The 24050-nt window shown below is 40.5% G+C and overlaps 1 protein-coding gene across 6 annotated transcripts in view; it reads right to left on the bottom strand.

The window, feature by feature from the left end:
- Positions 1 to 794: 794 nt before the first annotated feature.
- The window catches only part of LOC104312569 (interleukin-10 receptor subunit beta), a 32951-nt gene continuing 9695 nt past the window's right edge, over positions 795 to 24050 (bottom strand). For 4 of the 6 annotated variants that reach the window (XM_069785222.1, XM_069785218.1, XM_069785219.1 and 1 more), the window contains 10 exons: positions 23081 to 23253; positions 21411 to 21573; positions 20850 to 20968; positions 15847 to 16198; positions 11202 to 11325; positions 9718 to 9887; positions 7341 to 7507; positions 5578 to 5728; positions 3904 to 4061; positions 795 to 1554 (listed from right to left, as the gene is read on the bottom strand). In XM_069785222.1, coding sequence (XP_069641323.1) covers positions 1342 to 1554; positions 3904 to 4061; positions 5578 to 5728; positions 7341 to 7507; positions 9718 to 9887; positions 11202 to 11325; positions 15847 to 16198; positions 20850 to 20968; positions 21411 to 21573; positions 23081 to 23253 — 1790 coding nt within the window. In that variant the 3' untranslated portion in view covers positions 795 to 1341. Of the gene's footprint in view, positions 1555 to 3903; positions 4062 to 5577; positions 5729 to 7340; positions 7508 to 9717; positions 9888 to 11201; positions 11326 to 15846; positions 16199 to 20849; positions 20969 to 21410; positions 21574 to 23080; positions 23254 to 24050 lie in introns of those variants that run through there. The other 2 variants (XM_069785221.1, XM_069785223.1) reach the window with 2 other exon arrangements.

The raw sequence follows: 24050 nt of genomic DNA on the forward strand, positions 1-24050 counted from the left end.
GCTTTGGTGAAAGGTGAAGAAAAGCACCAGTGAAACAAAATGCCTTAAAAAAAACAAAGTGAAAATGCTTCCCCATTTTTTCCATATCCCACGTTAAATCAGAATATAATGAAAATTTAAAAGTGCAGAAGAAACATGTGCAGATTACATATAGCTGGGTGGTACAAAGAATCAATGCCTGCTCTCCTTACATTTTCTGCCTGCAGCGACTCCCAAGAAGTGAATATTTACAAATTAAGTAACAAACCTCAAAACCATAGCCAAAAAATTTGCAATTCCCACATCAAGTTATGATTTACACACAACTTCATTCATGGCAAGTTACTTTTGCTGACAGAATTTAATTTTTCACCCTCATTTTCATGTAATAATACATACAAAAAAATTTGTGTCACTCTCAAAATTAGTGCACAGTGCAAAGGTCACACTTTATGCCCCAATGTTGGTGTGGACATAACCTTCATGTGCATGAACATGGCTATGCAGGTGAGATTGTATTATGTAACATGGGAGCCACATCAACCTGGATTTACATTTTTTGAATTAAGAATACGTATCAGTAGATAAATAAAATGAACCTACTTTTTAACTCCCACTTTAGCTGCAAAGTTTTCCACAGACTTCAGTGGATTCTGGACCAGGTAGGCAAAATTTAATTAGCCATAGAAAATGCAGGGCAGAAGCTCAGGGGATTGAGCAATACCTGAACATACAGGGCTATCTGGCAGTGCACTGGTATGTTCCCATTATTCTTAGCGATGAAGTATGAGTAGACCTTGCAATGCAAAACACACTGAATATTTGTGTTTGATTTATTCATACCAAGTTCATACCATCATGATAACTTTACAGTTTTGCACCAGGTAAAAAAATATTCAATAGAAAGATTACGCCACGAGGGACATCCTTAAGAAATACACACAATTTCTCATTACAAAAAATAAGTCAGATCAGGTCTTTCTTTACAAAACGTGATTTTCTTTTACAAACCTTATACAATATATCATTTTGATTAGCTTTTGCAATAAATAGTTCATCAAAGTTAAATTAACTAGTATTATATATATAATTGCTTTTTAAATTAATGTTGTAATACAGTCCAAGGTATTGCTACAACTTAACAGTGAGCCACCACAAACAGTGGCAAAAATTACGTATCATATAATTCCTCATTTATAGTCAAGTTTCTTGTACTTTAAAAAAATAATATGATTCTCTGAAAAGTCTGTGTATACATCTTCGCATATGAATTTTTACTGTCTTAAGAATGCAGCAATAAGAAGATAAACTCAACAGCCCATTTGTTTTTCTTTTGGTCCGAGTGAAGTACGAGGAGTGCATTTAGGCCTTTTCTGAAGCTGGTACTATTCTTGAACCAGAATCTTCTTGTTCAGAGTCCTGAAGGTGCTCTGTTGTCTTGCTGGCCTCATCCCCAGTCTCATCACTGTTATTTTTGGATTCTTCTGAAATGACAGTTAGCTTGTCATAAAAAAGATGCTCTTCTTGTGGGAGTGGAGAAAAAAACTGCGCACCACTGGGAGGCTTACTCAAAAACTGTGAAGGAAAGAGGAAATGAGAATTAGGCTGCACCAGTCATACTATCCTGTTTGCTTACAAATACGTTTTATATTGTTTTCCACACATCAATTGGTTTTCTCAACCCTTAGAAGTCCCAGAATAGTGACAATGTAATAACCTCTCTGCTCACTTTAACATCCTGTGCAAGGTTTAGAAGCAAGTCAGAAGTGCCTTTATTTGCAAGAAGATACCCCCGGGGTTAGCGACTTCTCTGGAATATAAACTTTTTTAAAAAAATAAAATACATAGGTTTTGTTTGTAAACAAAAACTAAGAATGGTGACTTGACTGTAGGCAAAGGAGTTCACAGAGATATTTGTCAAACAGCTCCAAGAGATGTGAATCGTGCCTGCCATCTCAGAGAGCTGTCTGCTCAGGCATCAAATAGTGATGCTTTAAATGTCAACATAAACCATAACCATTTAGTCAAGTAAAGGAGAGAGAAGGGGATTTGCGGGGCTATGCAGTTCAGTGAGAAAGATGACTTAATTTTAGTACCGAAATATCACAACTTCCTCCCACTCCCTGTTCTATTGGTAGGATGGAACCAGCCTCAAGAATCAACATGGACTTCGCACGATGTCATGACTGTATTTTGAATGTCAGCACAAGAACAGCACACCTACTCAACACAGTAATAATATGTCAACCACTCATTTTGGCAGCTGAAGTGGCAGTTCATTTTATTAGTAGGGGCTGGAGAAGTACAACTGACTTTTCTTCCTGTGACCTGACCCCTGTCTATTACTTTAGTACATTTTATGTAAGAAACAAGCTGCTCTGTCAGGAGTCCTGTTCACTGTAATTACAAAAATAAATACTAATATTATTACTATTAGACCTTTTTCTAGCAAACTGTGATTTGAAATGTTCTGTCAGTAACCTGTAATCTCAAATGTTCATGTAGTGAAATCAATGCCTTTGATAAATGGCATTTTAGGTAAGCATGACTGACCTTTGATTACTGTGATTAACCACTATAACCTACTAGCACAAAATGAAAATTCTGCCTTTGATAAATGGCATTTTAGGTAAGCATGACTGACCTTTGATTACTGTGATTAACCACTATAACCTACTAGCACAAAATGAAAATTCTCCCTTTCTTATGAGAAACCTGTAAGAAAAATGGAATTTGACCACATCCTGTACTGATCAGAGCAATGCTACCTTACCAACAGCTGAGCTCCAGGTTCAGCAAACTACTGTGTGCTGAGCATGTGCTCAACTTAAAGCACAAGACAATTGCTAAGTCAGCTGCAAAGCCTTAGTCTGCTAAACTTTAAATGAGTCAAAATGAAAGACACAGAGAAACCAGGAAACTTAGAATAGTATAGGTTGCTAACTTTGGCATACGTAACACTCTGTATAACCTTGTTTCTTGGAGGAGATTCTGATACAGCCTTTTTATGCTGCTATATGGGTAACAAGGTCAGTGACATTCCCCTACAGTAATGGCTAACATTGCCCTCATTTTATCTTGAATTTTCAGACTTCACTACATTCTTTACTTAAGTTAAAACTCATTATTATATTTGTGAAAGAGCTTTGTTTCAGGAGAACAAATGTGCAATTTTAAGTCTAAAATGAGACAGGGGAGACAGATACCTCAGTTGTTTGCTATTTAAAAAGAGGAAATGAAGGTTAACACCTGTTATTCTCTCACTTTAAAATGAAAGAAAACATCCTGTTTCTAAGCCATATAAAGCTTCCTATTACAAATTATGCAGTTGCTTTAGGAATAAAAGTCTATGCCAAGTTTTTAAACTGTTCAGCTTTTAAATATTTTCGACCATTCTGTGCAGAACAGTTCAAAATGACAGTATTTTAGAATTTATTACACATCCGTATACTTCAAAAGGAAGTCTAATTTCACTGCTTCTTACTTATGTCTGTGCAGCGCCACAGAACTTGGTGAAAAAACCTGAGGTAACATTCATGCAGAATTTATGACCTTATAATGCCAGAAATTAAATATTAAATGAACTAACTTCCACTACCTTTCTCATGCTGAAAAGTACTTTCCTTTGTCAGCTTTTTCCAAAGTTCATGACTTCTTCATTTACACTTATTTGAATGGATTTTTATGTTTGGCAGAAGAGCGAATTTTACCATACATAACAACTATATAACAACAAGTAACCAGCATTGCTCCTTACAGTCTAAAATGCCCTCAGAATAGTCCAAACTTTACCGATGGCTAACCATCAGGTCCAAATGAAAGAAGGCAAAATAAAAGAAGCTCTAAAGGTTTTGGCACAGAGAGCCTTTGAAAAGCACGTGGTTCTGCTGAAAAAGCTGATTTTGTGTTAGGTAGAAAACAAACCTCTTTCAAGTGTTGGGGGAAAATATATGAAGGGCAGAAAACATGTTTGGTGAGTCGATAGAGATACAAAAAGGAAAAGAAACAAACAGGAACAGATATTACGACGACCAGCATTGATCCTATAAGAACGGTCACAATTATCCACACAGGAGTTACACCTGCAAGAGACAAGAAAAAAAAAAATTAAAACCGTGACTATTAATTTCTGAATATATTCTTTTCAAATTATCACTTTCTCCACAGAATAAAAAAAAACCAAACAAATTATTATAAAATTGTAACTGCAAACATAAGTCTTTGTTTCCAGATGCAAAAGACCTCTTAGCCCTTAAATTTTTAGTCTGAATAGGCTGAGGAAGTTGTCAATAAAGTAAGCTTACAAGCCATTATATTTAGACATTTACAATTACATACTGGTGACTCTACATGCAATCCTAGCCAAATGATTAAAGGAAAAAAGACCAACAGAACCATCCACAAGGTGATACCAAAGCTACTGTACACTCGTTGGTGTTTCACAAGTGTAGGAATTGACACATAACACTACCAGAGTATAGGCTTTCACTTTTCTCTGAAAGAAATCTGTAAAAATGGCAGCAAAGTAAAGACTGCAGGGCACAAAAGTCTGTAAAATTCTAAACTACTGAGGCTTTAAAAAAATTTTGTCATGCACAGGGCTTTTGTAACAGGCAACGGGAATGAAGATATATCCATACATCACTGTATAAATGTTTTAAACCAACCTATGCTTGCTAGGCACTGTTCTAGCCACGAACAAGCAACACCACCACCAAAACCCACCTGCAATTCAACTGCAGTGCATGCAGATAATATACATGTGGGAAAAATAAATGAGGAAACATTTTATGAAGAAAAACATAGGAGAAACAGGTTAGCTCAGTAGCTTCCCCAGGCTTCTGCCACATGGCTTCCTCATTAACTTGTGTCTGTGCCTCTGATTTTTCACATGTTATCTGAGGGTGTAAGTTAGCTGAAATACACATTATGCATGTGAAAAAGACAGTATCTAGGACCCCATCCTTTCTCTTAATTAGGGACGTGAAGCTCCCTGCTAAGACAACAGGGTCATGGTGGTTATTGCTGGACTCCACAGACAGAAGCTAAGGTGTCATGGCTGGAAAGGAAAGCGCTTTTGGTACTTAAATGCCTTCAAAATGAGAAGGAAAGTATCTAAACAAAATATTTGTTTATATTGTTGATTAATAACTGCTGTGTTTCACAGAGAAAGAGGATCATGGCCTAGCCTCGTGACAGACACTGGCAATATCACCACAGATGAAGCAGTTACAAATGTATGGAACAAAGGCTTTCATAGAATAATAATACAGGTGATGGTAGAAGAAATTCACACAGTGTGATCAGTGAAGAGCCTATGCTCCATTTAACTCTGATTTGCAGAGTACGAGGAACGCAGAGGCCTCTACAGCAAAGTAAAGCATCATGCCATTGGTGCCATATTGCTTGTAGTTCTCACTTCGTTTCCAACTCCTCTGCTCCAAAAGCACACAGGTATTAACCACCAAACAATGCTGAAGTAACAAACACATCAATTTTTGGAAGATTTACACGTTACACCAACTTTCATTTTGAATGGCTTTGCGTATTTCCCAGTTCCCGACAGCACGTGTCCCATTGTATTGTCCCAGGTATTACCGTTGTGGGTTGTCTGTTCACAAAGGTCTCTGCTCAGTTCCCCTGTTTTGTTCCACTCAGGGATAACTGCTTGCACTTGAATACAATATATTGTCCACGGCTCCAACTGAGATAATATTTCAGAGTTATGTTTAGTATCTATGTGAGTTACCTAATAACAGAGAAGAATACAAAAAAAAAAAGCACAAGTCCAGTGAATGGACCAGCTAAGTAATTAAAATTACATTTAGTAGGATAAATCCTAGCAGTTACAGCCGCAATGTGAAAAAGGCTTTTAAAGGCAGAATGAAATGCCCTGCCTGCATCACATAACTGATAACTCTACATTGATTTCAGCTATGGTTAGAGTGTGAGACCATTCACACCACTGACGTTCTGGCTGCTTCTAGCAACATTAATGAAGTTTTAGGCTAAAGAGGCTTACAGAGATGTGATAAATGAGATCTGCTTGCAGAGAGAAACAATTGCTTAAACACATGAGATCAACTAAGAGTGCTGTCACAGGCAAACATAATTCAATTTGAGACAGAGCAAGTAGGATGGATGATCTAGACAAAACCAAACCAAACCAAAACAAAAAAGACAAAGGCTTGTGGAAGCTATTAGGTGACTGACAGCAGATGCAACTTGCTGTTTAGAGGCATGATTGGTTATGTCCCTGTAACTATACAGTCCCTGCAGAACATAGGAATCCCTACAACATGCCCCATTACGTAGTAACAGACTCTTTCTCGGGGGTGAGAAGACTCTATAGCTAGGTTTCAACATTTTGAGCAAGTGTCCACTTCAAAAAACAACCTATGAAGTTATATAGCCTATGTCTTTTGCTTCTTTGATCCCTATGAAATTTCCCAGACTTCTGCTCTGAAGTGTGCTTTTAACACTTGTAGCTGAAGTTCCTGCTTTCTCTGGTAATCTGCCTAAGTTTGCATCCCATATGCATAAACACCTTCATTTCTTGTAGTTTGGGAATTGAAAACCAGTCTGGTTTTGGGGAAATGATGATCCCTCATTTTCTGGAATTGAATGCCAAAGAATTTTGCGGTGTAACAAATACAAATCAGAATTATGTAATGAAGTCCTATTATATGAAAACTGTACTACGTACAAAGCACTAATTATACTGTGGCTGGTATCTTCCAGTAAAGGGCTTCCTTTTTCCCTGTAATAGAACTCATGACCCTATAATTAATATATTATTTATGATCTTTATCCATGCATTTTTTATTGAGAAGTCTTTTCAGCCAAGTAACACATCTGTCTGTGGAAGAGGCTGTCCATGAGAGGAAGAAAGCGAATTACAGCTGATACAAATTGAAGAAGTGAAGGTGACCACAGTTAATATAAGGCCTTATCCATGGTGATAGTCAAAGCCCAAAGTCCCACGAAGAGCACAAGTATTTTAATGACGTAAGATTTGAAACTAAGTCAGTTTATCATCACGATGACAGATACTGCTGAAGTTTACCCTTGCTTGTATGGCGGGGAAGACTGCGTCGCAAATAAACACATCAGTAAACTGAGGGAATAAACTCTAATTATGGAAAGAGCAAATTATATCCATGCTACTGTTTAACTACACAGCTATCTGCCATTTGCTCTGAGTAGCAGTTTTAGTGACCAGACTTTATTACACTGTAATTAGTAGAGATACATTTTTACTTCAGTACCATTAGCTTTCAGAACTTCGTCAGTATGGTATTTTACCAAGAAATGCATATATCAAAGTCATGGAGTCCCAATACCCAGGAAGCAGAAGTTACCTCTGTATTGCTGCCTTTCTTCCAGTACAGTATTCTGTAATTCCATGAGCCGTAGTATTGCTTTAGAGGCCACCTGTCATGTTCATGTTCAGCAAAAGGGCCTATGAAATCCACATGCAGGGACCCAGACTCTGACTTCACTTTTACATCAGGTGGCCCAATGACTGCTGCATATTAGAATGGTGGAAGAGAAGAAAGAACGGAATTCAGTTTCACATTGTTTTCAATTCAGTATTTTTATACAACCCGTAACAATTCACACTTTAAATAATTTTATCTATTAGAAGAAAGCAATTTCCTTTCATGGGTCAGGCATAAATAAATCCTTTCCTTGTAGAACTGGTCTTGAAAGGGATTTATTTTTGCAGTTACATAACAGACACTATTGCAGACTACATTTTCCACACAGTAAATTAACTCAGTTCTCTTTTACCAGCTGTGGTGACTCCTGGGAGAGGAAGGACTATTTCTGTAGGTTATTCCTCACTTCTCCTTCTGGGCCAAGCTGTCACAACATCTGTCTTTTCTGAGTAGACCCTCTAGTGAAGTGTTCTAATGTTTCTTTCATTGTGATAATTTTGAAAAACTGAAGCACCTGAATTATTTCTGCATGTCTTACCAATTGCTCTCCTTAGACTGAATATTACGTTCTCGCATTTTGTAAATGGGTTGTCCTTATTACGTTTTTGTGCCACTACCTAAACTATTTCATGAGTAGCTTAGTTATCAACTGTGTTGTGTCAGCAATGAGCTCTCCATTAAAGTCTCCTACAATTACAGCAAATAACTCTGCCTCGGCTGCCTGTACTAAAGTTCTGCCTGTCTACAGTTACACTATAAGTGTCTAAGAAAGGAAGAGCTCAATATACAGACAATTTTGCATTCCTCTAGAAATATATACTTCTATAACTAAAAATAAAACAAGCCTGCTTGCTGAACCTTACATACATGTAATGCTCATGAATATGTTGAACTTATGAAAAATAACGTGAGGATGGTCTTGGTTACTCTGGTTTTCTTAGGCTATTCCTACAATACAGTGTGGAATTTATTAACAAAGCACTAGCAGAAATAATAACACAGAAAGGAATATCGAATATTTTTATCACGATGCCTTGCTCAGATCAGCTATGACAACATTAAAAATCCTCATGTCCTCCTCAGAGATTTGGCCAGTTGGCCAGTACTCCCAGATCTCTCTTTACAGGCAGTTTTATACTCAGAATTTCCCATTCAGGAATAAGCTGCCTTTCCAAAGCCAAGCCTGCTCTGAAGGCCACATGCTCTTTCAAATATATGTCAAACTACAACTCTGTTAATGATTTACAAGTTTGCTCTCTACTCTGAAAATCCAGCCATACTTTTTGTATTACATTTTCTTTTGGCAAGTAATTTATACTTGCAACGTTGTAATTTTTTTTTCCATGCCATGTTTCAGTGATTCTGTTCTAGGCAAATTAAATTATATCAACATTATGCTTTTAGAGAGATAACCAATAAAAGCATTTTGAAAAACAAGGCTGTAAACTGTAAAATCACACTCTAAAATTCAATGCACAGAATGATGAAATTCAAGCAAATGGAGGCAGAACAAGGAAAAAAAATTACTTTCAAAAGTTTTTCTCAAAGATGAGGTGTAACAGATGCTTCCTGCATGGTCTTGTATTAACAGCTGTGAGGAGAAGAAAAGCCTTGGGTAACATTAACTACATAATCTAAAATAATTTGATTTTGCTTATGAGTGGAATAAGAATGTACAAAACAAGGGACGCTCATGGGTAAAAACCACTCTCTCATTCCCAAGCTCAGGTGACAGCAACATGATTAACATCTCTGTTGTGTACTCTAATGCAAGGCAGTGTCTAAATCATCTCTCACAAAAGACTGTAAAGCTTCACTAAGAGAATGGCAATATTGTGCAATGAAGATTTCTTGACTAAAAATTAATCTTTCTCTATGAAATTGTTTTGTTTGTTTGTTTGGGTTTTAATTAAAAAAATAAAAAGAAAGCTTTTTGCCTGACATAGCAATGAAGAAGACGGTAATTTAACTTATTTAGATATACAGGAAGTCTGAATCCTTGAAGAAAAGCTCCCCCAATCTTTATTTTAAGAGAAAAATGTACATTTTTTTAAAACTGCCACAAAAGAGGTTTCAAGTACCAATACTAACATCTAGCTATAATAGTGAACCAGCTACACTTTCTGAAAGCAACTTCTGCCTTCAAAAAATGAACGTGTTACAACTAAGATTTTATAGTTCAATGTAATGAAATTTAAAAATTATCTGCATGCTATGGCGTTTCTTATGGAGCCAGATTGTAAAGGTGCATTAATAGCAGACAATATTTTTTGTGGAAGATTAGAAAAAGGCTTACTGTCATCCATTGGCTTAAATCTGACGGTTGCCCAGTCTGAATGGTTATTTTCTGACTCTGCTCTGACCTGTAAAACGTAGTCTCCATATGCAGACAGGGAAGAGACATCACACTCTGTGAGTCTCAAGTTTGTGCTCACATTTTCATATGTGTCTCCAGGAAAATTGATGCTGTATGGAAGAGAAACAAAACATATATGATATAGGAATTATAACTGACTAAATGTCTTTCCTCTCAATTAACTGGAAAAAGTGGCATATGTTTGTTAATACCACCAGTTATGACTCATGAACAAGAAAAATTAGATCCAGTGTATAAGAAACATCACTACTAGTGTGTACACATACGTTAAGCCTTTTATATGCATCTATAAATCCGTGATAAAGTTAGAGATTAAAATTATGATTCAGTAAATAGATGCCCTTTTCTTGACAGTGGTTACAGAACTTGATTCAACAGACAGTAGTTATCAAACAAGTCTGCAAATACTATGACAATACCACTATGCATGGCTTTGCTATCTAACTCAGACTTTGTTCAGAACTGGCTTATGATATGCATATAAGGAAGAGCCAGAGAAAATAGAGAAATGACTGGGAACCATTTAATATATTATATTCTTTCTGTTTTGCATCAAAAGCCCACCTAGGAACATAGTGATCAACAGGTAATTGCTCCCGGAACCCAGAAAAACCTTCTTTCGACTAAGATGGCCCAAACCCTCAGTTTGGGGGTTTCTCCTCAGCAGACGCCTGCCTGTGGGTGCCATCATCTCCGCTTTACATCCTACCCTGTCTTGGCCAAAGAATTCACCCTTCAGCAGGGCTGCGAGACCTCTGGCCCTTCACAGGGTTTCCTTGTCAAGCAGGGAGGCGGGCAGGAAGCTCACTGCTGGGCTGGGGAAGCGGCCAACTTCCTCGATGCAGCCACACAGACCACTTTTCCCAACGGGAAAGACCAACTCGGAAGGACACAGTGGGAAAACCAAATCAAAGCTAAAGCAACCCACCAAAACTGACAAAAGGGGACCTCAGAAAACGTGCCCTAAGTTTAAGGCACTGAACGGACAAGCCACCAGCCTGCAGTTCATTGGACATTTCCACTAAGGGCGTAGGCAAGCTGGCTGCACTGGTGGCAGAGCACAAAATGCTGCTGGAGTGAAAGATCAGATAAGGCCCTAATGCTCAGCAGGACTAAGTTTCTTGAGTCGCAAGTAACAGTTACATGATAGAGAAAAAACACACACAGAACTAATAACAGTGAATGTTAAAATGTGTTTGTGGTTCTAAAAAAAGTATGTACAAAGCTGCCTTGGGTGTGAAATGTGTAGAAAATGCCTCTGCCCTGTTATTTAGCTCAGATGATAAGCCTCTCTCAAGCTACAAGAAAGGGACAGCTACTGATCTTCCTATAAAAAAGGAAACAAATAAATACACGCAGCTGTAAAATGTGAATTAAAGAAAGTACAACTCCCCCAGACTTACCTCTTAGATTGGACAGTGTAACTTATATTCCCTTTGTGAAACCTAGGTGCATCCCACTGTAAAGTGCTACGAAGATTAACCGAAATAATTCTTGCATTTTGGGGCTTTGGCACTATTCCAGATACTGTGTGAGCAACCAAAAACAAACAAACGTTTTAGTATGTGTTCCTCCAGTGACTTTGCAGTCATCCAAAACTTAATAACAGCCTTCTTTCTCTCCTTTGCCTCAGACTTCTGAGCTTATGCAACAAAACCAAATTATCCAGCATCAATGATTTCCAGTAAGTACAGTCTTTATGATATCGTCATTTATTACGCATGACTAAGTTGTTACTGCCTAAGACTTAGGGCTCATCAGGCTACGTGCTATGAACTCTCACTGAGATTGTCAAAATAAGATTTTTCCAAGTACTGCTCCAGTAGAACTATGGAAATAACATGGGTGTGTGGATTGATTTTTTTTTTTTTTCCCCGGAAGAGGAACATGAACAGTCTTTCCACATAGACCTGGGTATAAGACTGAAATAATTTAAAAAAAACCACCACAAGCATGTTTCTATTATCACTACATGGATTAGCATTACCATTTAAAATGCTTTACTCATTCTGTTAATAAGCCACCCTTTTGAAAAACAGAGATAAACAAGAAGCACCTTCGAAGGCAAGGGAGCTATTAAATATACTGTACAGATAAATGTATCAATAATTGGCACTCCTTACAACTGACGAAAACACAATTGTTTTGCTTTATTAAAAATGAATAAAGGAAACCCTGAAGTAGTATTGATGACCAGTTTGTTACTATTATGATCTAATTATTTTAGTATAATTGTTAGTATTGAACTAAAATAGAAAAGATTTTGGCCCATTATCACAACACAAACGATCAATGCAAACAAACCCTGTCAGATCAGATTGGTGCTTAAATGTACCAGGAGTAAAACCTAATGACATACATTCTAAGATAAATAACCTATTCTATATGTCTATCGTTGATGCATAAATACACGAAATTGATGTGTCGGTTACCCACCTTCAGCAGACGAGAGTTTTAAACTTAAACCCTGCTTAAATAAAAACTATTTCACAGACTCAATTCCTATGATGTCAGCCTTGCACCCAACAAATCAACTCAAACACACTTCACATCGGAAAAGCAGAAGCTGCTTGCTCCCCTGCGCCCAGACCTCCTTGAGAGATGCCGTCCCCGTGCGCAGGTGCCCTCGCCGAGACCCGCTTCGGGCACTGGCCCTCGGGACCTCTGCCCGCGCGCACGCCGTGCCCCTCCGCAGGCACCTCTGGCCTCCGCTCCCACGCCTTCTCCTACCTGCAGAACCCCCGGTACGCAGAACGCTAAGGAAGATGGGTGCAGGTAACAGACTGCAAAGACTCGGTGTGAACAACACAGCTGAAAAAAAGGCCTGGCTAGTGCAAGGTGTCTGATGTCCCCTCTCCTGCACAACCCGGTCCTCGCTACAGAGGACCCTCGCTAGGGCACTGGCCACACTGTGGGGAAGCTCCCTCCAAAGGTCTGAGGTAGGCTTGTAAATTCCCAGTAAAAAGCGGGATGCCTTTGAAGGCTTGCTTCTCCGACAGCGTCTTCTACTTGAGAAGCCACCGGGTAAGGTCTTTTATTCGGCACTGCGGACCCAAAGAGACGAGAACACACTTCTGTGGTTTCGTACTTCCTAAGTGAAAGGTCCGTACACGGCCCGCTCCCATCACGGTCCCGGATACGGCCTGTTTTGGGAAACGAATGGCCCGGGCCACTCGACGCGAGTGCTCCCCGAGGGCTCCGGCCGTGCCCGGAGCAGCACAAGCTCCGCCAGAGGCGGCCGCTTCCCGCCGGGATCTGCGGAGCGAGGTGCCGATCGCTCGTGGCTTTGCTCCCATTCGAGCCTTTCCTCACCGGGACTTGCGCACGCGTCCAAAACCGAAAAGGAAAGATCCAGTTTCCCGGCACAAACGCAGCCTTCGGGGAGAAAAAAGCGCGAGGGCTTTCGGGGCAGCGCGGCCCTCGGGAACGAAGCCGGCCGCCTCTAGCGACCCTCGCCCCCGCCGCCGCCCCGGCACCCCCCGCCCGCCCCCGCCCTCCCCGCGGCGAGGCGAGGCCAGGCGGGCGACCGCGGCGAGAACGATCCCTCGCCCGGGCGGGGCGGGCCGGGCCCCTCCGCCGCCTCCCCCCCCACCCCCCTTCGCCAGGCGCGGGTCGGACTCACCGCAGAGCAGGAGGCAGCTGCAGAGGGCGCAGCGGAGGGCGGCGGCCATGGCGGCTGCCGGCGCGGGCCTCCCCTCAGCAGCGGAGGTGCCGGCGCCGCCGCGCCATGGCACCGGGCGCTGCTGCCCTCGCAGGCCGGGGAGCGGGGCCGCCCCGAAACCCTTCCGCCTTGCCCCGGCCGGGCAGGGCGGGGCGGGGCGGGGCAGGGCGGGGCGGCGCGCGGGCACCGCGACCGCCCCGGGCTGGCGGGCTTCGCCCTCCGCCCACGGGTCTGACCGCCTCCGACCGCCGGGGGACATCGCCCGTGCCCCGGTCGGCTCAGCCCAGTTTTCCCAAAGCCTCCCGCCTTCGCCACGGCCGCGTTCCCCTGTCCAGAAAGAGCACACCCAGCCAGCACCCGAACCTTCCCCGCAGGTCTGGAAAGCTGCTCATGGGTGCTGCGGTATAAAACATAGTAGTTAGATGCCTGGCTGCTCAGATACTCATAATCTCGAAAGAGCACCTTCAGCGTACAGCCTGGCAGCTGGGAAGACGGGAGGTCAGAATAAAGCGGATAACTAACTAACTCATAGACAGACATCAGATGACGCATAGTGTCAAACCTGACCTTGGATGAAATTCCCACTGCAGGCAATACGAATGTTACCTGAGGAAAGGTTTATCTTCTGACTGCACCAAAGGTAGCAGGACGTTCAGTGGCCCTGATCAAAACCAGCATAAACTTGGGGGAAGAGGGAGCAGTTTTATTATTCACAAACGGTTCTTTCTCAAGCTATTACTGTTGCCAACTGAAAATACCAGTTCTTTGTGTGGGTTTAATACATTTGTTTCTGGCCCCTTTGTCACCTCCTGTTATTAAATGAGGCTACAGGGCTGGTTTGGCTTTCCCTGGGATGGGCACAGTCCCACCGCCTTCGCTTACGCGCGAGCAATTCCCCTGACTTCTGCCACTGTGGAGAGGTGCACACCAGCTACACTGTACAAACAGCAGCATCTTAGAGGGTCAGTGTGAGCAGAAGTTTCATCCACTAACTCTAAGGATGCACAAATCTGCAAATAATTAGCTTGTCAAGAGCCAAACTGTCAGGTACTTACACCTACTCATTTCTTAACAGCAGTGCAGCAGCAGAATATATTCCAGCACCTTAGAAATTACTCTCAGCTATCCTGACCAAAAGAATGACTGCCACCCATGGCAGCCTGAAACTGCCTGTGGGCAGAAAAGTAGTACCTAAGCAGATCAACATAAGGTGAAAAAAGTTGGTTTTTTTCAGCTGTGATACCTAAAAGTGTTCCCATAGGGAGTAAATTCTTAGCAGGCTAACTCATGTAGCTTTCCAAAGGCATATAGGAGCCACAGTAAAAATTCAGACAGGGATATGAAAAAAATTTCTTTTTATGAAGCACAAATGTTAAAATATAATTGTACAATGCAGTAACTTTTAAATGTCATATTTTAAAAAATAAGTGTAGTATTCAATAATGGCACAAAATTATATTAAAAATTAGAAAGATGTGTATTTAATGCCTTGATTCACAGTAAACACTCTTTTGTGAGTATTCTTATCTCTGCCTCCATTATTTCAATTGATCAGCTTTCCCTGCACAAACGTAGAAATCAGTTCACTGACTTGAATATAGCAATCCATCCAGCAAAACAGGTTTCAGAGTGATCCATCAACAGAGCTAAAGAATAAAAAAGGAAAATTAAAAAAGCAGTCTGGTTAAGCGACCAGCCACTTACAACTCCTTGTAAGGCAAACTAACTTCTCACTTGAGTTAGAGAAAATATTTACTTTATAACAGCTAAAAGGTATAATTCACTATCAAACTGCAAAATGAAATAACTACTCTTTCTGCTGCATCTGAACAGTCATTTTTGTTTCTCTGTGGATACTTCAATCTGAATCATACCTGGAGCAACCTGGAGAGATCAGAGAAATATTTGTTAAAAATGAATGTTGTGTATTTTCAGTGTTCAGGCGTATACTCAGAGAATGTTAAGAAAAGAAAAAGACAAGATCTGTATGTTGAGTCCAGAAATAAAAGTTGGACAACATCGATTCATATATTATAGAGTAATAGTGGTTCTCACTTATCTTCTTATGTATTCAGTTTTTTGGTCCATATCTGAATCTGATGAGTCACTGTCATCAGAAGAACAGGAGGAATTTTGCCATTCACGAGAGCTGCTAGGACAGTGTGGTTTCTGCACACTTTCTGTGTTATCCAGTTTTGCTTCAAAATCACAAGTACATTGCCAGTCAACTGGACCTTCTTGGGATGAAAGAAGAGCTGCAGAACTATCCACATTCTCTTCAGAGGTTCCCAACAGCACAGTTTTCAAGTTAATGGTAAAGCAAGCACTGTTCCTTTGCCTAGAAGAATAGTTACAGTTTACCTCAGAGAAAGGATTAAGTAACTCACTACTTGTGTTGTCTTCTTCAATGTCCATCTCATGCTCTTCAAAATCTTCTGGGTCAGCATCTGGATTTTCACTTGCCTGGCTGCTGCTGTTGTCACATGTACTATTTGCAGAGTACTGCACAAATACATTTATTGTGTCAGAGGAATGAGGTACTCGACTTATGATACCCCGCCTTGTATAGTCATGATTACTTATGGCATCGCTGTCACTGTCATCACTGTCATCTTCATCACTGATGCCACCAATGTGTTCATTTGTCTTTTTTTTAACCTCTTTGTAAATGATCTCTACAGAGGCTATTTCTTCAGATTCAGATGTCCAAGGTGAATAGGCTAACGTCCTAATGAATACCTAAGAGCAAAGTGAAAAAAATCAGCCAAATTTGCACACATGCACAGAAAAATATGAAAAAATACCCCCAGTCATGAGGTTGTCAAACAAATGATCCTTTATGTGGCACATTTTTTGCTTTTTCTGCAGAGTTCAAGGCGTCTAGGATTGTTCCCTCCTCCGTTCCTGTAAATATGACAGCCTTCACTACAAATCAAGGCACATTGCATTAGACAGCCTCAAAGAAATGACACTAGTGCCAAGCAGTTATCAGGTATGAAATGTTTCAATTCTAATTTTTAAGACATCTTTCTAAGAATAAAAGCTCATTTTAGACATAGGCCTTAAACCTGAGGTGAGTCTTGCAACTTTCTATTAGCTCTTGCAGTTACCCTGCAAAAGAGAAACCTTACATGGATGATCGATTTTAATGTCCTTTAGAAATGTATCATTTGAAGCAACAAACTATATAACAACCTAAGTCCCATTTTCTCAGTTTTACTCTGCACTTCTGAGGATTATTGAATATTCAAAGCATTGGGGGAAAATGTTGACAATAAAAAAATTAACCTTAGACACTATTTGGCAAAGTCATGTTCAGCAATCTTAGGGATATGAAGGTAACGACATAGCAAAGGACAGAAACATGAGGAAAAAAGTCTTAGAGAAAGTTGATACCAATCTACTCTAGATATGTTTGTAGAAAATGGAAAATACTTACGCTGAAAAACTCCATAGAACTAAGTGTAAAAGAAGTCAGACTATTAAAAAAAAAAAAAAAGCAAGCAAGCACAGATGGATAGAACAAGTCCCGGAAATCTTGTTATTTTTGCTTGAAATTTAGTGGCAGTTCAATCTCTTCTATTAAAATAAAAAATTAGCTGACGCAGGACTGGCTTCCTCAAACACTAAAATGTGACACTTGATCACAGAAAAAGTGAAAGAAACATTATTTTATTCAAAATAGTGGAACAATTTGAGTGATGTATTACCATTACCCTTCTTTCTTCCTTAAATACGCCTTAATCATGGACTTTTTTGCCAATCACTGTATGTGACTACTGAGAATGCCTTAGCATTTAGAAGGTGACGCAGATACCGTTTGCCTTGTGTACCTGCCCATCCTCCCCCCTACCCCAACACCAAATAAGTTTTCTTTCAGGGCTATGTTGTTCCTTTTCTTTTCCTTTGCTTTTTTTTGTTTTCATCCAACTCCAATATTCAGGTAGATCATGACAGCCTGGTCCAAGATTTAGTTTCTAAGATACTATGCCAGCTCTAGATTCTGGCAGAGATAACATGCATATAAATATCCTTTTTTTTTTCTCCTACTAAGTGTTCCACTACCAGGCATCCTTTTCACTAATGCCTGTTTATATCTGAATACAGTAATAAATCATTCCTGAGACTGGAGAAGGAAGACAGACATCAGGCTACCCAGAGAAGTGATCCTGAACTTGCTAGAAACAGTTCTGGAACTAATAACTAAGATACTTTTCTGGCAGGAACATATCCGCACATCTATGGTATGAGATACCTGTGAAACTGGAAGACTGGGGACCTGCAAGGTATATCTTATTTCAGTAAAGAGGATTTTTCCTTTGACTGAGAAGCTGTAACTGTTGATGTTACAAAGCAGACTCAGGTTTCCTGAAAAACAACATGCTTTAAACACTGCTTCCTCAAAGCAGTGTCGCATCTCTACGAAGGTCTTTGATGGTCTGCCCTTTGTCACCTTGTTGATGTGAACTGACAGTAAGTTATTTGCTGTGTGTGAGATCATTTCCAATAACCACCCAGATCCTGCTCTTACCAAGCTGCTGAGCTTTTACTTTTAGCACTTCTTACATGCTGTCCTTGACTCCTTTTGTGGACAATAACCATGAAGCATAGCTTTAGAAAAAAATAAATCTTAAGAGCACGAACAGTGACTCTTTTCTTCTCCAGATGTGCCTAAATAACTGGCCCATCTTTTGGGGATAGTGAGACCAAAACTCCCAAATCTTGGCCATTTTTATGCATCACTACAGGAACAATATGCTGTCCTGGTTTTGGCTGGGATAGAGTTAATTTTCTTCAGAGTAGCTAGTATAGGGCTACATTTCAGATTTGTGCTGGAAACAGTGTTAATAATTCAGGGATGTTTTAGTTATTGCTACTGCAGCGCTTACACAGAGTCAAGGCCTTTTCTGCTTCTCACCCCACCCCACCAGGGAGTAGGCTGGGGGTACTCAAAAAGTTGGGAGGGGACACAGCTGGAACAGCTGACCCCAACTGACCAAAGGGATATTCCATGTCATATGACATCATACTCAGCATATAAAACAAGGGGAAGAAGAATGAAGGGGAGGATGTTTGGAGTGATGGCATTTGTCTTCTCCAAGTAACTGTTACATGTGATGGAGCCCTGCTTTCCTGGAGATGGCTGAACACCTGCCTGCTGATGGGGTGGCAGGTATATGCCCCAATAGAGACCAAAACTTCCTGACTGCTGAAAGGAAAGAGTTAAACTAGAAGCTGTGGTTCTAGCTGCCCAGCCCACATGGGAGTCACATACACAGAGTGCCCCAAGTCACATACCCCAGCTACCTGAGCCTGGCAGAAAAACCTCATTAAATGAAACACCTCAGTTAAGAGAAGTCTCTAGACTCCTGACCATAGATGACCACAAGCCCCGATCCAACCTAAGGTATAAATGAAGCCCACCAGAAGACTCCTTGGAGCCAGTCTTCCTTGGAGCAGCAGGTCTGCAGTCGGAGACTCTCCCCTTAGATCAGGACGTTGTCTAAGGAAACTCCCTGGGGTTGAGTTCCTCACCCCATTGGTGAGTGATATGTGCATTCTGAGTCATTTTAAGCTTAGACGTAGTTACAGTTCATGTAGCAACAGTTCCCAACTGACATCCTGAACCTGTAGATAAGTTGTGGTTGTCGCAGTGTTTACAACCAAATATCCCTGTTCAATCTGGCTGTTATATCTCAATACTGCATAGCATTCCTGTTCAATTTGACCATTGCATTTTGATATCATTAAACAAAACTGACTTTAGAAACATATTGCTGTTGGCCTAGTGTTTCTGCAACAGATGGGAAGTAGTGAATGAATTCCTTGTTTTGCTTTGCTTGCACACGTGGCTGTTGCTTTACCAATTAAACTGTCTTTATCTCAACCCACAAGTTTTCTCACTTTCACCCTTCCGATTCTCTCCCCCGTCCCAATGTGGGGGGAGTGAGCAAGCAGCTGTGTGGTGCTTGGTTGCTGGCTGGGGTTAAACCACGACATATGCCCATACCCAACTGGGTCTTAAAGCTACCTTCTGTCTTTTCAGCTTGCTTTCCTATGGAAACGTGATAAAGGAAAGACCTTGAAGGGAAGTTTAAAATATTTGCTTTCAGTTATAGACTCTTGCAAAATGCCTTTAAACTCCAGCAACCAGGGACCTGGCTAAACTATCCTCAAATCTTCAAATCCTCAAAACACTCTGATTTTTGGTGTAATAAACGGAAAAATATTACAGGTGTAATTGATTTTGTTCTTAGAGAGGAGTATAATGCTGCAGGGTGAAATAATGGAGGCAAAATGTGCCAGAAAATGGTTTTCTAAGGAGCAATGGATACACATTGCTCCTGAATGCTTTCAGAGCATCCTTCCTGGTGGAGAACAGGTCTTCTCCCTATTCACTTCACCTAAGAACTGGAGTAGGGTTTTTTGTTTTGGAGTTATTGCCCTGGCTCAGATAGAAGAAGAAATTTGTCTGCTGCTGGAAGGATTTACATATAAGGTAATTTTCAAAGGACAAGGGGTTAATTGTCCTACACTGGGTGCTCTGTGTACCATAAAGAGTTCATTTAAAGTCACTTTGGGTGGGGTTCTCCCCTTCACTGCTGCTTGCCCCCTCTAACTTCATAGAATCACAGAACAGCCCAGGCTGGAAGGGACCTCTGAAGACCATCTGGTCCAACCTTTAATAGAGAGGGAGCCTAGATGAGATTATCTAGCACCCTGTCCCACCATATACTGAAAACCTCCAGTGATGGGGACTCCATCACATCCTTGGGGAGGTTGTTCCAGTGACTGATTGCTCTCACTGTAAAAAATTTCTTTCTTACATCGAGATTAAACTTCTCATGGTGCAACTCGTACCCATTGCCCCTTGTCTTGAGAGCCTCTATCCTGTTTGTACCCACTCTTTAAGTACTGGAATACTGTAATGAGGTACCCCCAAGCCTTCTCTTCTTCAGGCAGAGAAGACCTAACTCCTTCAGTCTTTCCTCACAGTGCAGGTTCTCCAGCCCTTTGCTCATCTTCGTGTCCCTTCTCTGGACCCTCTCCAGTCTGTCCACATCTTTCTTGCACTGTGGGGACCAGAACTGGACATGATACTCCAGGTGTGGCCTGACAAGCACTGAATAGGGTGGGATGATCACATCTCTATCTCTGTTAGTAACTTGTCACAGAAGTAGCAAGAAGTGGTTTTGAAAAAGACTGAATATTTGTTCCGCAGAACAGACATGATTTAGCAGCCTATAGACTATCTTTAACATAAGCAAACTGCAAATTAAAACATTATATGTACTTATATAACTTGTACCTGATGCACAGGATTAGAAATTTGAGATGGTGAACTTTCTCCTCCCAACCAGGAAGGTTAAATATGAGAATTATTACGTACCAAGGTACGTGGAAGTGATTTTTTTTGAAGAATATAACCTCCTGCATGCATACACTTCAGGGCACCAGCTACCATCAGTGAAAAACATATAGCACCTGCAATTCCAACTGTATGATAATCTGCAAATGAAACGACCAAACAAACAAACATATATGAATGAAGTTTCCAATGACCACATTTCATATTTCACATTCAGAACAGCTATTTAGAATCACAGAATAATTCTGGTTAGAAGGGACCTCTGGAGGTCATCTGGTCCAAAGTCAAAACAGGACCAAATCTCAAATTAGGTTCAGGAATTAAAAAAGAAATTACACTACCTTTGATAACTATTTATGCAGTTAGAGGAGCTTTGTATGGCTCACAGGATTAAGAATAGATTTGTAGCCCCAAAGCGGATGGGGTTTTATATTTCACTTATAAATTCCCACAAAGTTTATCACTCAGAACGTACTTTCTCTCTTATTATTTTTAGGATTGACTTGTAAATCATCCTACGTAAAAAGAAAACACTTGCACATAATCAAGTCAGACAATCCATTCCTGCACCACAGCAGTTACCTTGCTGAGCTACAGAGTCTGCAGTTACACATTTCCAGGCTGACGGGATGGAACGTTTGTTTAGAGCTGCAGAGACCATAACAGACACACAGTAATTTCTATTTGGATACAATTCTTCAATGACCGTAGTAAAAATTTCTTCAGTGGTTTTCTCACGTGGCCTCTGCCGTGAAAGACGATGTTTTAAAGTCAGGTATTTGCCTAAAAAGAGATCCCCAGCCACTGATAAAACATTATGGCTATTCCAGAGAAATGCAGTAGCATGTGAAACCGCAAAAACTGACACAGTAACTCAGGGGTTTACCTAGACAACTACTTCATCTCTAGTTCCAGCAGATGTGAAGATGCCTACCTTAACCCTGTTTGTGAAATATTGTATTATCAAAGATAAACTGCCTTCTGTCTCCAACTGTTGGTCACTATATGTCCCCTTGAAGTAGCCTCACATAGATTCTACAGATTTGAAACTGCAAGTGATATTCTGATTCAGAAATCAGGGGAAAAATATCCATGGCAGGCAAGCTGTGATTCTTCTTCTGTGATGCATGGCAGAATGAGTTAGACAGATTAAATTCCCAACAGGTACCTGTCTGACCTGCTGTTCAAAACTTCCACTACAGGCAGTCCATGCTCTAGTTAGGCGACTTATTCCAGTGCTTTGCGAGCCCAGGTATTAACGTCTCTATTGGTGTTTAACCTAAAGTCTGCATAATTGCCAATTTCACTTCACTGTTTTCAGTCACAGTGAATGGTTTATTTCCTCCTTTTCTGTAGTAAATGTTTACATACTCAGAGACTCTGGCCTCTAACTGTTCTCTACTTGGTTACACTAAGCAGTGCCCTATTATTCCAGCATTTCCTCACAGATCACGTGTCAGGATCCCCCAGAGTCCTCACTGCTCCTTTTTGGATCCTGCTCAACTGGTCTGTGCCTTTTCTGAACCCCAGACTGATGCAGGGTAGGTGGGCTTTACAAGTACTGAGTATGTAAAAATACAATTTTTTTTTTATCTCTCAGCAACATGAGAGTCACGTTTAGCTTGTAACATTACAGAATGCTCTCATCCCTTCTGGCAAAACTGCTGCCCGTATAGCTGTTACCACTCTACTTACTACACAGACAATTATTCTTAGGTGTTATGCCTTGCATTGGTCCTTATTGAATTATCTCCTATTATTTTGAGATTATTCTTCATTTTGTGATGATCATTTTAAGTTCTAATCATGCCTATTTATTTCAGCATATTAAAAAAAGAAAAATTAAATAGTACCAGACCCAGAATAGGTTGTTTCAGAAACTAACCGGATACATTTTTCCAGTTTGACAGAAAACTACCGGACTGCTTTCTCAACATGTTTTCCTATCAGCTGTGTATACACCTGCTAGTAGTTTCTGCTAAACTGTCTTTCCCTTGTCTTCCCAGACAATAGTCACCTAAGCCAGTGCCCTGTGCTTTATTTCAAATAAGGATACAGGACAACTAGTATTCCTCTTCTACACCTGCTACTCTGCAGTAAAAGGAAGCTAAGATTATGTTGGCCATTCTTTTTGTTTTCTTCTAAGTATGTTCTATTCACATATTTGCTTCTGTGAATCTGCTAACGATGAGAGCCATTTATGCTTTCTGTATTTCTCCCCTAAAGCACAAATAAAACAGAAAGTTCTTTACCTTATGCTCTCCATCAAGTGTTTTCAGTGTTATACCATAATCAAGGTCTTTATATATATCAATTAAAGACTGTAGCTTTTCATTTTTTCTGGCATGAGAGGTTGGCAGCTTTATGGTAACACTTATGCAGTTTAGACAGGAACTGATATTAACTTCTGGTGGTCCCAGGAACGCTATTGATAAAAAAAAAAGAGAAAAAAATGATGGAAAAAATATATACTACGTATTCAGTACCAATTCTATTTCAGTGATGGATATATAGCTGACTAATCAGATTCCAGAGTATGTCACTGTTGTAAATCCGCAAGGCCTTGCAATATTTAAGTTCCACGGTCAACTGATCTTTTCCCCCATGACCAGATTTTAAAAACACAAACCAGTGGAGAGGAGTGAAGTAGGAAGGTGACAAAGGCTTTGCTTCAGCTCCACAGAGATGTGAGCTTTTTATCTATTTGAGAGGAAAACTGAGGTTAATGTATAGGAAAAGCTGATTACTTTCTTGCTCATCTTCATCTTCTAGTGACTCTCTGGAAGGAATTTTTGTAGAAATTCAATGGTGTGTAGCCCTGCATATATCCATACTGGTTGCAAGGAAAGCTATAGACTGTCAAGTTTAGACTTGACAGCTGAGCTCCAAAGACTAGAAACTCTAGTGACAGTAGGACAGAGGACCTAGCAAAACACTGTTACACTTCTGTGAGACTTCCACTGAGTTCGAAGTAATCTCTCCAGTTCAGGTCCTCAGGACACATATGTGTTTGAAGAGCCATGCACACTAATTGTCTCCTCTCTCCAAAACCACATATCCCTCGAAATCAGAGGAACTTCCGTAGTGAATCAAGCCCAAGATATTCTTTCCTCCAACACAGGAAAGAAGTAGGAATGTTGGAAAATGGTGTGAGACCAAACTATCTTCATAATCCTCCATTTCTGCATAGTGCATTGGCAGGGGGGGGAACCATGAAAATTT

Source organism: Haliaeetus albicilla, chromosome 6, assembly GCF_947461875.1.
Source record: "Haliaeetus albicilla chromosome 6, bHalAlb1.1, whole genome shotgun sequence".
In the NCBI taxonomy this organism is placed as follows: Eukaryota; Metazoa; Chordata; class Aves; order Accipitriformes; family Accipitridae; genus Haliaeetus; species Haliaeetus albicilla.